At 46.4% G+C, this 15840-nt stretch overlaps 2 protein-coding genes and 1 pseudogene across 4 annotated transcripts; all 3 read right to left on the bottom strand.

Annotated features, from left to right (window-relative positions):
- Positions 1–376: 376 nt before the first annotated feature.
- On the bottom strand, positions 377–3496 carry LOC123188750 (major pollen allergen Ole e 10). 3 transcript variants are annotated; one of them, XM_044600983.1, is made up of 6 exons: positions 2012–3496; positions 1760–1832; positions 1490–1672; positions 1029–1364; positions 853–883; positions 377–705 (listed from the first exon to the last, which is right to left on the bottom strand). In XM_044600983.1, the coding sequence occupies exons 3-6, from the start codon at positions 1542–1544 to the stop codon at positions 606–608; spliced, it is 522 nt and encodes a 173-aa protein (XP_044456918.1). In that variant the 5' UTR covers positions 1545–1672; positions 1760–1832; positions 2012–3496; the 3' UTR covers positions 377–605. The 3 variants fall into 3 exon arrangements, with proteins under 3 accessions (XP_044456918.1, XP_044456919.1, XP_044456917.1); XM_044600984.1 differs by having other exon boundaries at positions 1760–1800; XM_044600982.1 differs by lacking the exons at positions 1760–1832; positions 2012–3496 and having other exon boundaries at positions 1490–1752.
- Positions 3497–4000: 504 nt separating this feature from the next.
- LOC123188749 (pentatricopeptide repeat-containing protein At4g21065) lies at positions 4001–6300 on the bottom strand. The gene is made up of 2 exons (XM_044600980.1): positions 4522–6300; positions 4001–4267 (listed from the first exon to the last, which is right to left on the bottom strand). The coding sequence occupies exons 1-2, from the start codon at positions 6223–6225 to the stop codon at positions 4190–4192; spliced, it is 1782 nt and encodes a 593-aa protein (XP_044456915.1). The 5' UTR covers positions 6226–6300; the 3' UTR covers positions 4001–4189.
- Positions 6301–8219: 1919 nt separating this feature from the next.
- On the bottom strand, positions 8220–12761 carry LOC123188748 (CSC1-like protein ERD4; annotated as a pseudogene).
- Positions 12762–15840: the final 3079 nt, after the last annotated feature.

Genomic DNA, 15840 nt, shown 5'->3' with positions numbered 1-15840 from the left:
GTTGACGGGGAAAATGGAGGGGTTTGGCAGGGATTGCACCCTCTACAAGTCAAAACCTCCTCCAATCCACCCCACAATGAGTAGGTGTAACCGAACAAAGTCTAAAACAACTAGCTATGGAAACACCGAACCAAACACCATAAACTGAATACATAGGAATACCGGTCAACTCAGTTTGGTTTGATTCATCGGTTTTCTATGTAAAAATGCTCAACTCTATCTCATGACTAAGAAACGGCAAAGCGAGCATCACCTTGTAGTAAGCATCTAACTTATCAAATACTCCCTCAGCGTTTACATCACTACTTTATAATGATCTAAACACTCTTATATTTCTTTGCGGAGGAAGTATTTCTGTAAATCTGAGATGGAACGCTGAGGAGAAAAGGTGGCAGTGGCCAGTGGGCACTTCCTATATTCAGTTTGCATTCAATAACCTTTTAATAAAATATAGATATATACTCCGAAGGCATGTCCTTGTAAAATTACAGAAAAAGTTCCTTGCATAAGTGCAAAAAAGGAGAAACCACCATAGCATTGTTGATTTTGCATTACATACTTTGGTAGCACCACAGTAAGCCATCCCAGCCACCGACACACGGCGCTCAGCGCACAGCTTTGAAAACTCTGAGCTGGAGCATGGTCAGAAACGCAGCACAGATCATCCTCATGCTCCTCAACACGAGCGCTGAAGCAGCAGAAGTCCTGCACCAGCCCAGCAGAAGCACTTAATATTACTACTAGAACGATAATTGAACAGTAAATTACGTGTGAAAGTGTTTCTTGTGAAATTCATGTGTTCCAAACTGGAGTGCCTTTGGTATACTAGTAGTACGTGTGAAGTAGACTCACTCAGATGCCAGGAACTTGCATAGCCCGAAACCTATCAAGAAGACAGACGGCAAACATGTCACACCACTGAACAATTCATCATTAAAATAAAATATGTAGCTCAGCCACTGACTGATCAAGAGCAAGTACTCTACATCCGCTGACGGATGGAATGGAAAAGAAAAGGAGAAATTTACTTGGGTCCCTCTTGGTGATGGTTCCAGCGCCGCCGAAGTTGCAGGCGATGTCGGAATTGCCGTTCTGCTGGTAGAAGATGTTGAAGGCGTAGGAGGCGTGCAACAGGAGCGTGTTGGGCTGGTAGCAATGCCCGCCCGGCTGCAGCGGCGAGCAGTCGGCTGCGCCCTGGCCGCACGCCCAGTCCAGCGCGTTCTGGAGGTCCTCCTGGGGGACTCCCGGCCGCGCGACGCACCAGGTGACACCGTCGATGAAGCTCGTGTTTCCCTCCGGAGGAGACAGGGTAGGGATCGGGGTGGTCGACTCCGCCTTCTCCTGCAGCGCGCCTGCCGCGCACACTGATCACACACATGCATGATTCAGATGACACAACAGCGTTCAAATGACAGGGTAGAGCAAGTGACATAAGAAGGCACAGGCAAAGGAAACAAGAGACATGTATATATGTGGTGTAAGAACTCACCAATGAAGCACGCAAGGATCAAAATAACGTTCATGATCAGCTCCTTTCTCTTCATGTGTGAAACAAAACTAACTCAAAAGACACCCCTCCCTCTGCCTGACCCGTCTCTTTCCCCTATGTGAGTCTTAGGGAATATAATGGGAGTCCGAGCGAAGAGCGCCTGTATCAACAGGAAAGAAGCTACTGTCCATGCAAAGGGCACTGGATTTCAGTTCACTACTCCAGTCACTAAGCAACTCATGAACCAAAAAAAGTCCCCGGGTTGCTCACCGTGCATGGTGCGTACTTATGGCCATGGCAGAGAGGCTTGTCTGTGTTGTGTAAACCAATGCAGATCAGATGCCTTTATGAATATAAAACAACACTGAGGATATCGAATGACTTGAAGGCCAGGCAAACCATAGATTCTGCTGCCATGCCATGGAGGTATGCATGCATGGCCATGATTTCTAAAGGGACAAAAGGAAACCAGGCAATAGATTCCAAAAGATCTCTCAAGGGGCCAAGTGCATGGTGTGTTACCTTTATTTTATCTTTTTGCTGTTTCATGGTAGAATGTGTCGGAGCTTCACGAGCAAAAGCTTTTCTTGTGGATTAAGGGAAGAACCTCCATTCACTTTACAAAGCTAGACTCAAGCCTAATGAATATGAGGTTTGGTGAACCAGATTGCCTTGACTGACCTACACCACCTGCCAAGTGCCAATAGAACAAATGACATGCTGAAGCATATATATGACAAGTAACAAGGCTTGAAAAAACAAGCAAGCTGCAGTGAAAAAACAACCAGGCATACTAAATAGAAATGGAGCAGCTAGGAGTGAAAAAAAACCCTGAGAGAAGGCTCCTCAGCTCGGTCTCTGAATGGGCCGATCTTTGATTCCCTTCTAGTGAGTAGCTGGCAAGAACTCAATTTGGCTCGGCCACCGCCACATCCGGGAAACTTGATAAGCTTAACATGAAACCACTGGCACAAAAGTGGTGCCAGAAACTTCTTTGAGAAAGGAAACCATACTAGCAGAAATCATCAGTGGTGATCCCAATGAGTTGAGACATATGGAACAAAGCAACACCAACTAACAAGGTTAAAGAGGACATATAACTATAATATTAGGCTAACCTACCTTTGATGTTTGTCATGAAGAAAGTTGTATCTTTAGACAATATATATGGTCCTGCATTGATTTACTGAAAAACCTGATCATGTCCTGCAGACCTACTTTTCACATGCAAATCTACAGCGAATACTTGTCACACAAGGGAAGCCTGCAAGTAACTACAACTGTGTTTGTTGGAATTTCGATTTCGGAGCAGAATCTGGCTAACAGTCATATCTCAGTTTTGTCCCCACTGAAATGGTTAATTTTGGTACATGTGATAATTAAAAGTACTCAAATGTGTTCAAAAAGGTATGTAACTCGCACATCCTCAGAAAGAATGGATTAATGGGAGAGGTGCCATTCAGGTATCTTATACACATACCAATATACTAGTTACAGAACCACCCGCAAAACATGTCTCATGTCATTGTCTATTAAAAAAAGGGCTCATGTCATTGTACTTTTCTTGTTTGTATATTTTTCTTCTAGATAGAATACACAGTTACAATGCCGCAGAAAACTTTTACCTTCTATTTATCCACCCTACTTTCATATGCTCCAGATCGTTAAAATGCACGCAGTGTGAAGATCATGTATTTGCCCTGGAGGGGCAGTCCTCTGAGCCCACCAGTCCAACAAGATGCCATCCTGCTATGGAATCCACTCCTGGCATTGTCATGACTAAAAACTTCCGACCACACTTCCCTGGACTCAGACGCACCCGATCAGAAGGTGAGGCAAAGTCCCCTGATCTTCATCGCAAAGTGGGCATCGGACTGGGTGGTCGAGGCTTCTCCATTGCAAACGGTCCGCAGTCCAGCAGCAATCCCATGCTGCTAGCCACGCGAAGAATCGACACTCAGCAGGCACTCATGACTTCCAGATCATGCTTGCGAAGTTGGCCTCCACCCTAGTGGGGAAAAGGCTGTGTAAACTGTCTTTCCCGAATACACTTTGTCTAGGGTCCACATCCACCAGAACTCATCTTCAACATGAGGCATCAGATTTGTATGGGCGACCAAATCCCATAGATTGAGGAACCCTGCAAACTGTATCATCCCTAGCTTTATCATGCCAATCATCTACTGTGAATCTTTGATTACAAGAAACAGAACATTCATTCAAGACAACCTTACTGTCTGAGAAAAAACAGAAAATCTTAATGATATGTCACAGTAATATCCCATGGAGCATACCAAACAGTAGGATACTGGTAGATTCTTTGACAATGCAGACTATTTTAGAGGTGCAAATTCTAAAATACAGGTGCGGCATTAGAATTGAAGTATATACTAGCAGTATCAGCTCCAAACCTGCTTTCTGCTGTATCTCTGGTTGCTTCTGTTTCCTACCTCCACATTTTGTAAGTTCTACTAGATATGAATAATAGATGAGGTTACCGCCACACTTCCATTCAGAAATTGGATACTGTGGCTGAATCAACACATGTTTCGACATCTGAACTTCTACAGAAGTTGTACAACCAGGACTCGGAAACGTTCATCATAATATTTCCAACACTAGAATGGTGCTGGCAGTATCCAGCTTCAACCTTGCTTTCTGATGTGCCATGTCCTGAAGCTTATTTTTTCCACTACACATTTAGTGAGTTAGACCAAGACTGAGATTGCAGCGATCTGCAACAGATGAGGTCGCCCCAATGCTTTCACTGCAGTAGTCCTGTGCAACAGAAACCAGATGCTGTGGTTGAGTCAAAACATGCGGTGTCGACAAATGAAGTTCTATAGAACTGTTCGGCAACCAAAGGTCACCACCATTCCCCTGATTATAGGGCATGGAACCTCATAAACCATGCATTCATCACTGTCAGTCCGTACATGAATCAACTACCAATAATCTTTACATGAACATTCTCCACCTTTGAAATGGTGGAACCTACTGCGATCCCTAACAATGATTTCACGGTCATATACCTTAGATATTAACTTAATTACCAAATGGCAGTCTCCACACACCCTCAAGTTCTTCACTATCCTGATAGGAGTACCAGGAAGACACTTCAGCAAGGCAAAGGCAATGGCCAGCCTCTCGCTATGGTAGTTTAAAGCAGCCTCTTTCTCTTCCTCCTCTATATCTGCCAATACATTGCTTGTGCGGGGGACGTAACCTTGGCGCCTCAATCTCTCGGCTATCTCGGCAAGCATTAGGTATATCTGATCACTCTCAGGATGTGATCTGTCGCCCATAACAAACTCATACACGGAGTTGCGGATCTCCACAAGGCTATGCCCTGGGTTTTTCCTCACTCCATGCGTGACCATTGTCTTCCTAAGGACATGGACATCTGCCCACCTCCCAACAGCAGCATACAGATTTGAGAGGAGGACATAGTCGCCGCTGTGCCCAGGGTCAAGCTCAACCAGCCGTGACCAAGCAGCCTCCCCAAGTTCCAGCTTCTTGTGCATAGCACAAGCACCTAGCAATGTCCGCCACACAACAGCATTGGGCTCCAGTGGCATCGTGCTGATATAATCGTGCGCTTCCTCAACTCTTCCAGCTCTCCCCAGCAGATCCACCATACATCCAAGATGTTCAATCTTTGGTGCTATGCCGTACTTGTCCTTCATCTCATTGAAATATCGAAACCCATCGTCAACCAACCCGCAGTGGCTACAAGCATACAGCACTCCTACCATAGTGATATCAGTAGGGATAAGCTTCTCCCTCTCCATCAGACCGAACAGCTCAAGCGCATCCTTCCCAAACCCATTCCCTGCCAAACCCACGATCAGTGACGTCCATGAGACCACGGTCCTTCCCACCCCCATGTCCTCAAACACCTTCCTTGCATCCTCAACTCCGCCGCACTTGGCATACAGATCAATCAGCGCATTACCAACATGTCTGTTCCCTACTAACCCAACCTTGGACGCAAACACATGCACCCTCCTCCCGAGAGCGAGCGCCCCGATCTCTGCGCACGCATTTAAAACACTCACAATGGTGAATCCATCCGGCATGAGGTCCACCTCGAACGTCTCCCGGAAGATTGTCAGTACCTCGTTGGGCCTGCCATTGGCCGCGAACCCGTTCATCACGGAGTTCCAGGAGACGAGGTTCCGCTCCAGCACCGGAATTTCGTCGAACACCCTGTGGGCGCTCTCAAAGAGGCCGCACGCACCATAGTGGTGGACAAGCGAGTTCTTGACGAAGACGAGCGCCACCAGGCCGTTCTTGGCGGCCTCGGCGTGGAGGCTCTCGCCTTCGCGAAGGGCGAGGAGGCGTGTGCAGGCCTGGAGGAGCGGCGGGTAGGTGTGCGTGTCGGGCGGCGCGAGGCGGCGGCGGTGGAGCGCGAGCGCGAGGCGTGGGCGCGCCGAGGACGCGGCGATGCGGAGGACGGTGTTGAGGGAGAAAGGGTCCGGGTCGGGGAGGAGGCGGGAGAGGACGGCGACGGCGTAGAGGAGCGGGGGAGCGCCGGCGCGGAGGGAAGCTAGGTGGAAGAGGAGGTGCTTGGCGAGGAGAGGGTGGGAGAGGGTCACGCCAGTCGCACGGAGCGCGCGCGCGTGGATCTGCTTGGCCGCAGCGACGGAGGGAGACGGCAGGTGGAGGCGGAGGAGCGCGACGCAGTGGCGCAGCACCGGGTGTGTGGAAGGTTGTCTCGCGCATGGCAATTGCATGCCCGAGTCGCGGTTGGCCCCGTCGCTGGTTCGGTTCGTCTTGGGTTTTTGGAGCGAAGGAGGGCAGCGGGAGGCGCCGTCCCTTTTATTTTTGAGTGGACGCGGGGCGTCGGTTTGGATGCCACGCCGTGCATTTTAGAATATGCGTGTCACGGCATGGCAAAATCACCCAGTATCCTACACGCTACTATAATATTTTCTTTTTTCTCAGGGAATTGTTGCATTTATATTCAAGAGTTCACGGTCCCCTTAGCATAATCTCGAGTTAACAAACTCAGGAGAAATGTAGAAACCAAGTTTTACGTAGCTTATTCGCCGACCATCGCACTCAGGCCACCTTGCAATCCCGAAAGGATCTTAGCAAGTCCTTGATCTCTGCCGCTAGTTGCCCATGAGTTGAAAGATCTCTATGTTCATCGATCAGTTTCCTGATTGCCAATTGAGAACAGGTCTCTAGCAGCACCTTCTGAACGTTCGCGCGAAGATTAATGGCGCGACGGCAAGCTAGCAATTCAACCAATTTCAGATCATTTGCAACCGGAAAAAAATGGCAAGCCCCTTCTATAAGGCCTCATTTGGTTGTCCGGTATCCCGGGGAGATCCCCGTCTGAACCCCGGGCTCGGAGCCCATGGGACAAATCAGCCCGTGGAAAAGCTAGCTCATTGTTTGATCGCTCATAGCTCGGGTACTTTCTGGCCCGATCCCTATCATTTCCCTGGGAGAGCAATCCATGCCTCGTGAGGTCGGAGGGAAAATCCACGCATCCGCTTCTCTCACGCGATCGACGTCCACCTAGCGACCTGGAACGTTGCGTCCTCGTCCCCGAACGACCAAATGATATAGAAGTGATTAGGGAAATCTCACTACGGTGGAAGGGGATCTCATATGCCATGAAAATTTCCCCGGCTGGGGTTTGCTGCCCCGGTTTTGATTCGGCTGCTACCAAATTAGACCTAAAGGTGCCATAATGGTCCCAAAAACTACACCTCCCCCTCCTGACCCATGGTTCTTTGCTAGCGCTCTATCAGTGTGTGCTTTTATCGGTCCTTCATCTGGTTTGCATCACGCCTCAACCTGTTGCACCGCTGGATGGACCGATTCTTCCTTGATTGATTTTCACTCCTCCACAAGGCATAACACCTTGTTCCTGATAATTGCCGGGTCGTCAACACTTTAGGAATCCTTTGCATTATTCTGCAACAGCCATAGCTGGTACAACTCTCGTATCACCGTTTCCTTTTCATCACTACCCGACCCTTCCCAGCCAATCAAGCATCCATGATCGCATGTAGAAGATGTTGATCTCAAGCGGAAGGTGTCCAGCCCTAACTAAAGAAATCAACACCTGAGAGTAGGAATAAAAAAAAGATGTCATTGATTCACATTATAGTTTTTTTTCCGTTGGGTTCATGTTTATTTTTCTTTGAAATATGAAAAATAGGAACCAATCCTATGTATGAATTCCTGTGAAATTCCTTCAAACCAAAAAACCAAAGGGATAGCACCTTCCGCCAGGCGAAGGTTTGCGGCGGATGCTCTAAAGGAAAAATTACTATAATAATCCTATCCTATAGAATTCCTGTAAAGTTCCTCCAAACCAAGGAGGCCTGAATGGTTCGATTGTGCAACTCCGTTCCTACCGCCAAGCCGTTCCACAGGATTCTCCAGGTGTGAATTTTGACTTTATTTGAACTAGTTGCCTTCAGCGACATCCTCAAGTCTACTGAATTTTGCCGTTCTTCATGCAATTCCAAGCTCTGAAATCCTCTCCTCCCACAACAATCTGCTTTTATATCACATGCATCACTTTCAGAGAAACACTAAGCTCCAGCTTCAAACTATCTCAAAAAACTTGCTACGACATTTTCAACAAAAAAGAATTTGTCCTCAAAATGTCACAATAAAGACCGTGTCAACAACATGATTTTGACATAGGCAGTACTAATTTGATGCAAATTACTCCGTCAATTCCTAACTAAAGAACAAGGCAATATGCAAGAGTACGACTCCCACTTTTGTGGTATGATTTCAGTAACAAATTAATAGCACCACCAGGGCAAGCAGTCTGACTTCGAAGATAAGTTGCACACAGCAGACAGTCTACACACATACATATCAATATAACAACCAAGACAAACATAAATGCCCAATAATATGAATATCCACAACAACTACCTAAAAATAGAAGAAGAAAGTTTCATCGGACAAGACTGTGTATGTACATGGCATATGACATCAGCTTCCTATCTCAATAAACAGCTGTTTCACAGATGGTTCAACGTTGAAGGTTGTGCGTGGGAATTCATTCCATATCCTGCAGAAATTCAATGGCGATGCTCAGATCATATGTCTGTATATTTCAAAATGGTTTTCTGTATTTTGATTGACGCAACTTCTTACATTAAAAGGATGGTGCTCTCGAGGTAGTGCGCGATTGAGCATCTTCGAATACGTCCACATCTTCGAGCTTTTCAGGCTTCAGGCAAAGAGGGATGTATGCACTGTAGATGGCACCCATGTTCGGTGTCTCTTTGAGCTCCTGGCTTGCCACCTCAAGAGGGGTTTTGGCAAATGCAGGATAGAAGCGTGTGTGGCAAGTGTAGGCGAAGATTAAACTTATTGGGATGAGCGGGAAAAGGATAGCCGAATAGAAGAAAAGTTTCAGTATGATGACACCAATCATGGTGGCCTGGTAAATCATTAGAGCCGCAATGACCCTCGTGTGGATGTGCGGCCACATTCGCCCATTGCTCTCGTAACTAGGAACATAGACTCTCAAAACCTGCATTTAGAGATAAAAGTAAAATGTACTATAAGTCCTTTTTGCCAAATTCTCAGACATCCGTACTATAAGTCCTTTTTGCCAAATTCTCAGACATCCGTATTCTTCAAATATATAGTTAATGGATTAGTATCACTTCCAGAAGCCATCTCTAGATTAGTCTCACTATGCTGAACTTACATTGAAGTAAGTAACATCTGCTTACCTGGTTTTTTGCTATAAGCCATCCAAGAGCAAAGTAAGCAACACCGAATGGAATAATCAAAGGTGCAATGACGGAGTAGCACAGCACAATTGTAACAATCAGCATGTCACTTGGAACCCTGGTGTTATACCCCAAGTCCCCTGGACTCCACGCTGCCCGCACTTCATCCTCAGTCTTGCATAGGTACTTCTTTTTCAAGTGGAAAATGATGAGAGGGACCAAGCGAGAGAGCTCAAGCCCATAACCAACAAAGAATCTGTAAAAACAGCAATCAAACAGTTATATTCGATACTTGTAGTGAAATTCAGGCATATCTAGATTTGAATGAATGAGACACGAAAAGCATTACTTCAGTGCAACGAATGAGAGGAAGAAAGTTGCACTTCCAGGAAGGCTGTTGCCTAGCATCACAATAATCCCAGGAGGGTTATCAACGATGGTTTTCAAGGCACTGAACAATGAGGAGCTAATTGTAAAGCCAAGGAAGACATTGAAGATAATGAAGTAGAAATATTTTCCTGACGCTGCCCTGACTACATGGCTCTGTGAAGGGATCCCTTCTGACTTTGAGAGAAACATAAGGAGAGCAGCAAAGCTAGAAAAACAATAAGCGCGAGCTGCGGCAGGTAAGCCTGTAAGACAGTCTTAATTACTTGTTGGTCCACCACCACCTTCAGAAAGGGCAGCTTCTCCCTCAGTTTTTCCAGCGTCGTGACAGCAGAGACAGCAGTAATAGGAATAGTATAGAAAAAGACTGTGAGAAAGACAATGAAATAAACCACAGTCTGTCTGGTGTGCCTCTCATATATTTTCTTCGGAAGGTTGGACCATATCATATCACGTGGTTCAGGAGCTTCTGTGACTGTCCATTTATCAAACAGCTGAGCATGAAGAGTCTGAGATGCAGAGGCTGCAGCAGCTCTGCTGTTGAAGAAGACAATGGCAGCACGTTGCTGTTTATCATGAAGAGTGCTCTTCTGTTCAGCCTCCAGTTTGGGCAGTAATTCCTTGATCTCCCCATTACAATACTCCATTGTGTCAACTTTTTTACCAATAAGACCAAGCAATCCAGTCCTATGAGTAGGCTTGGTGCCCTCAGGTTTGTTTCCTTTTTTTGACTCTGCATAGACAGCTTCTGCGTGAGCAATTTTGTGTTTGTGACCTTCAATCTCTTGGAAAATTTTATCAGCCTGCAGGGAGCAATCAAATCAGATACAAGGGAAGTACGATAAGTATCGCAAATAAGATAAAGAAAGGGCAGCAATTGCCCTACAAGAACCTCAGAGCTGCACTACCTCCTTATTGTCTGTCACAACCATTGCTTTGTAGAATGTGTCAGGATGAAGTACTCGGAAATATGAGTCCACCGAGTCCTTTATAGTTTGATCAGGAGGCGGTATAGGAACATCTCTCACCAACACGGCAAACTCCTCTGGTTTAACATCTGATGTTGATCTTGCAGCTGCTCTCAGATTCGAAACATGTTTGTAGGATTTCCATAGTACGAGATAGGTGACAAAGGAGACCCAGTAGACTGATAATATGAATGCCCACAGCCTCATACTTTTTTTCTGGAGAAAATGTTAAGTCACCGCTTAGTATGGTTGTGAGTGTGACCATAATATTATGAATGCAGTCTGGCAATCATGTTTATAGGAAGCTATACTTTTTTATATACAAGAAAAACAACAGTTGTGATAGTTTGAAACGTAACCATTTCAGTCAACCTTCACATTCTTTTGAACTACTAGACTTTAAGAATCCAATTGCGAGAAATGGTACAAGTGATTACATGAATAATCAAATCTGGATGCACTGTAAATTCAAGGAATACTGGTCGGAAAGCAGAATTTCATTTCAATCCAAACTACGGAATGATGGACCTAACGGCTAATAGAACAGCAAGGAGCAAGACACTGCCTATTCAAGAAGCAAATTATATACTTGGAATGTATAAAATACACATTTTTGAAAACCGAGCATCCATTTGGTGAGATTAAATGGGCCAGATCAAGTGAGAACATGCTTTGGAATGTCTAATTGTGTAGAAATAGAACAACCTAGATTAGTTTATGGCAACAAAAACAGACCGAAAAGGTAACTGCAATAAAATTTTGCTTACTTGAACATTGCCCAATGCTAATCTTTCAATAATCGTGAAGTTCTGCGCCTCTTTGCCATTTTTGAAGCCAGCAGAATTCTCCAGGGCATGATCAGTTGCAGCAAGCGGTAACAGAAGTGGAAGCAACACAATTCCAGAGACCACAAGGATTGCCAACACTGGAACACAAGAGAGCAATAAACAAACTGGAAATTGACAACGACTCTATGATGTACCCACACCTATAATTGACCTCTGCTAAAAAAACTATAATTGACCCAGAACGCATTTACCCTTTGCATCACCCATTTTGGACTGCAGATTAAACCGTTTTAACTTGCTAAACTTCATAATTCCAACAATCCTACAGGCATCGTAGTTTTGTTTGGGCCTGGCCTTAAAAGTACAGGATGATCTTTTTCTGGATTATGCATAAGCATGCGTATCATACATTCATAGGGTACAAGAGGTGGTCTTAATTGAAAAAAAAAGCATGGCTGTAGCTTGTTCAAAATCTTTTCTCGGCTTTATAAGAGCATTATTTTAATTTATGACAGGTGTGAAAATCTGATGTGTAAAGCCGTATTCTAGCAGTTCTGGCAGTTCATGTAAGCGTCTATCCCATTGTGTTGGTATAAAGAAGACAGACAATCAAACACGAAACTGCGTTTCCACAACACGGCACCATATTTTTAGAAACAGATATCCGTTCAGAATATAATACGGCTTTACATGAGCAGATTTCAAAACATGTTACTCCTACAAAACAGCACGGCGTTATTTTATCGTGCGAATCATTGTTGAAACGAGAGTAATATACCACAGAAACGCACAGATAAGCAGTACGCAGAGCAACCTGGGAACCAAACAGCCGAGCCAAGGCAACTTAACCAACCAAATCATGGGTAAACAAATGAACTCAATCCCTGTAAAAAAAACCACACAAATGAACTGAAGAGCGCGGTTTGCTTGGGCGTACCGGATGAGAGGAAGACGAGGTAGACGGCGGCGTCGACTCCGCCGGCGGCAACGACGTCGGCCTCGGACGCCGTGAACGCTTGGCGGATCCAGCCGACGGGGCTGCGCGTGCCCCGTCCGCGCCCCTCCCACGGGTCGAGCCCCCGCAACAGCACGCTCGGGTAGTACACCGGCGCGTTCCCCGGGCGGCGCGAGAGCCACGTGAAGACCAGGACCAGCACGACGAAGATGACGAAGGACGTCAGAAGCGACGTCACGAACGACGAGATGTCCATCTCGCCCGCCGCCGCCGCTCCGCTCCTCCTCCGGGGGGATTATGAGGGAGGGGTTTAGTAGTGGAGGGAGTGATTGGCGGAGGGCATTAGGGTGGTAAATGGGTGGGAAGGGGAAAGCATTGGATGCTTTGCTGTGCTGGGGAATGGCTGGCGTGGTGGGGAGTTTATGAGTTGTGGAGGTTGCCGAGCCAAGGAAAGGGGCAGGGAAGGGAGAAGAAGAGGAAGGGGATGGGACCAGGGAGATCAGCAAAATGTCTGAAATGCCCCTTGCCTCTTCTGCCTTTTGCTTTTCAATGATTCGTATCCCTTCCCCTTTTGACTCCCCCTTCCATGGATTCACCTCCGTGACCTCTTGTGTAACGAGATAATATGGCAAACTCCAGCGCGGATCAACGAAGTAGAAACGGTATCTTGGTCATCTAACTTAGGAGGTAGCTTATTTTATTTTGCATGGCTGCATTCCTTAGTAAGAGTAAGAGCATCTACAGCATGATGCCCCTTTAAACTCCCGCGGACGCATCCGGGCGTGTCCGCAGGCAGTGGTCGGACATCCCTTAAATTTTTGTCTCTGCATCCGAATATATCATACTTCAAGTCTTTGGAACCATACAAACCATGAAACTAAACATCTAAGTAGTACATAGATCAATTATAAACCTAGGCTAGACTATTCGTTGTCGTCTCCCGTCAGAGATATCCACTGTCTCTGTTCCGAGCTTTTGGTACATGGGCGGCATACGCAACTCCGGCTCTGTGGCAGCCTCCACCTCCATCTCCGCTTCCACCTCATCGAAACTATTATTGTTGGATGAAGCGCCGGTTGGACTCCATGTGTGCCTTATCTTGTATGGACTCGAGGATGGCAGTCTGCTCCACCATCTCCGTCGCTTGGGCGATCTCAAACTCCACCATGGCATCCTCCATGGCGAAGCCTGCAACTGGCCCCGGCTCCTCATCTTCCTCCTCCATCGGCTCCGAGTGATGCTCCCCTCCTATTCCTCCTCCAGCTCTTCCTCCTTCGGCTCAAGCGAGTCAGGAGGCAGGCAGGCTGCGATCTGGGCGGCGCGCCTTTCTCAGATCTCCTCCTGAATATGAAACCAGTGCTCCCGCGTTAGCATGGCATACATGGCCTTCTTCTGTCGGGCCATGGCGGAGGCAAGCATCGAGGGAGAAGGGAGATGGAGGGATATGGATGGGCTCGGGCTGGCTGCATGGAGAGAGAGGAAGAGGATGTTGCTAGGGCCAATACATTGAATTTATTGGCAAGTTTCCATAGTTGTTCATTAGTCCCATCTCACCTGCATGCATCTTTGGGTAAGTGGAGTTCAAGGCTCTTTGCAGAAAATAGGTTTTTTTTCAACTTTATAGTAGGTGATCTATTATATATGTAAGTAATAAGTGGGTCAACTCATCACACAATTGCCCTAGACTAGATCCACTGGCTAGCCCATGGCCCACACCACACATGGCACCATTGGTAGTCATATTCCCTTTAGTCAACCCATCAAGTTTTAGTTAAGAAGAGGTGAAGAGATCAAGCTGACAGTTCTTGGCAAAGTTGCTTATAGTTGTCCATAACCGGTAACTAACCGAGTGGTGTCCGTTCAAGTTCACCCGGTACATGGCATTCATAAGCAAGGCAAGAATAAATATATTTTAAAAGGTTGAGTTTTAAAAGGTACATAGTTGCGCGATCCCGCCGAACGGCGTGTACACCACATCGAGTTTTCAGTGACAAAGTCAAGTGAACCCAAACAGAGGGCACGCTCAAGAATTAGTCCGTCGGTGGTGATTGAAGAAAAGGCCATTTGCACCATGGCTTGATAGATGCCAGCCCCAAGGTGGGCTTCAACTGTTCTGGTTCTAAATTTGACAATAAGAGAGGTGTATGAACGGGGCTTGATCTATCAAGGCGCAAATGGGTGACACAAGAGATTATGCAGGTTCAGGCCCCTCAGCGGTAGACATACTAGATCTAATAATGTGTGTGGATATTCTTTCATATAATTGTGTATAGGGATTACAAGTATGTGATTGAGAGAGAGAGAGAGAGGGAGAGAGAGAGAGACCCGTGCTAGATACCCGGACTCTGCCTTATATATGGATGGCATTGCCCGGGTTTACAATGTTCGGGTGTGTTATGGCATAGTTAATGCTGAATGGGAACTTTCTTTTAACTATGCACTAGAAACTCACACTTGATGGCTTCGTTGTAATGGTAGGGTAATGGCGTCATCGAAATGTTTGCTCTATTAAAGAGTACTCCCTCCTTTCATCTATATAGGGCCTAATACATTTTTCGAGGCTAATTTTGACCAAATGTTAGAGCAATAATATATGACATGCAACTTACACAAAGCATACCATGAAATTCGTATGTGAAAGGAGTTTCCAATAATATAATTTTCACATTATACATCTCATGTACTATTAATCTTTTCAATAGTCAAAGGCAGTCTTGAAAAACACATTAGGCCCCTATATAGATGGAAGGAGGGAGTAATGCCCATCTTGATTGTGCACTAAGTCCCAGCCGGGTGAGCCCCCCCCCCCCCCCCGGTGTGCGTCTAGCTGACTGGTCTCCTTGGTAATCATCCATCCAACCGAATGAGCCCACTCTGTGGGAATAACCTCGTCACTCATGCCCTGTTACTATTCAGCACTCAATGACCCTTGATTGATCCCTTGAAATTGAGAACATGCTCTTCTGCATGCTCCACGGCCACAAGGACCGCATGCATCATTGTCATTTCATTCGCATAGTCCTCCTCGTAGGACGACTAAATGTAGTGCTTGTATATGTACTTCATGTCCGAATACATTGCTTCAAAGAAGGGACATAAATTTTACCACATGCATTTCACCAAAAAAATTGCCCAACGTGGTGACCGCTTAGGGGCGGACGGTACCTACGCGGCAGATGGACGAGAGGTGAGAACCGACGGAGGAGGACAAGCGGTATGACGTCCAGGTGTAGCCATGGATGAGCTCCAGTGTTTGTATTTTTCTAGTGTCCATCGGAGGTCAGGGAGACCGCCGGATAGATGTGTTACTTAGGCTACAAGCTCTCAATATGGGACGGAGAGGTTGGTTGAGGTGGCAGGTCTGGGAAAACCTAGTTGTAGGGTACTTCTAGAATCCCCGCCTACCTTATATCTCTCACAGAGTTGGAGTTACACCATTCGCCTAATGGACTGAGTCCCTCCTTCCCGAGTCCATGGGGCCCCCGAGGGCTATTCGTCCTAGGCCCAATCCGAGCAGAAGTAGTTCAAC

Source organism: Triticum aestivum, chromosome 2A, assembly GCF_018294505.1.
Source record: "Triticum aestivum cultivar Chinese Spring chromosome 2A, IWGSC CS RefSeq v2.1, whole genome shotgun sequence".
In the NCBI taxonomy this organism is placed as follows: Eukaryota; Viridiplantae; Streptophyta; class Magnoliopsida; order Poales; family Poaceae; genus Triticum; species Triticum aestivum.
This window is presented reverse-complemented; position numbering and strand designations above follow the sequence as displayed.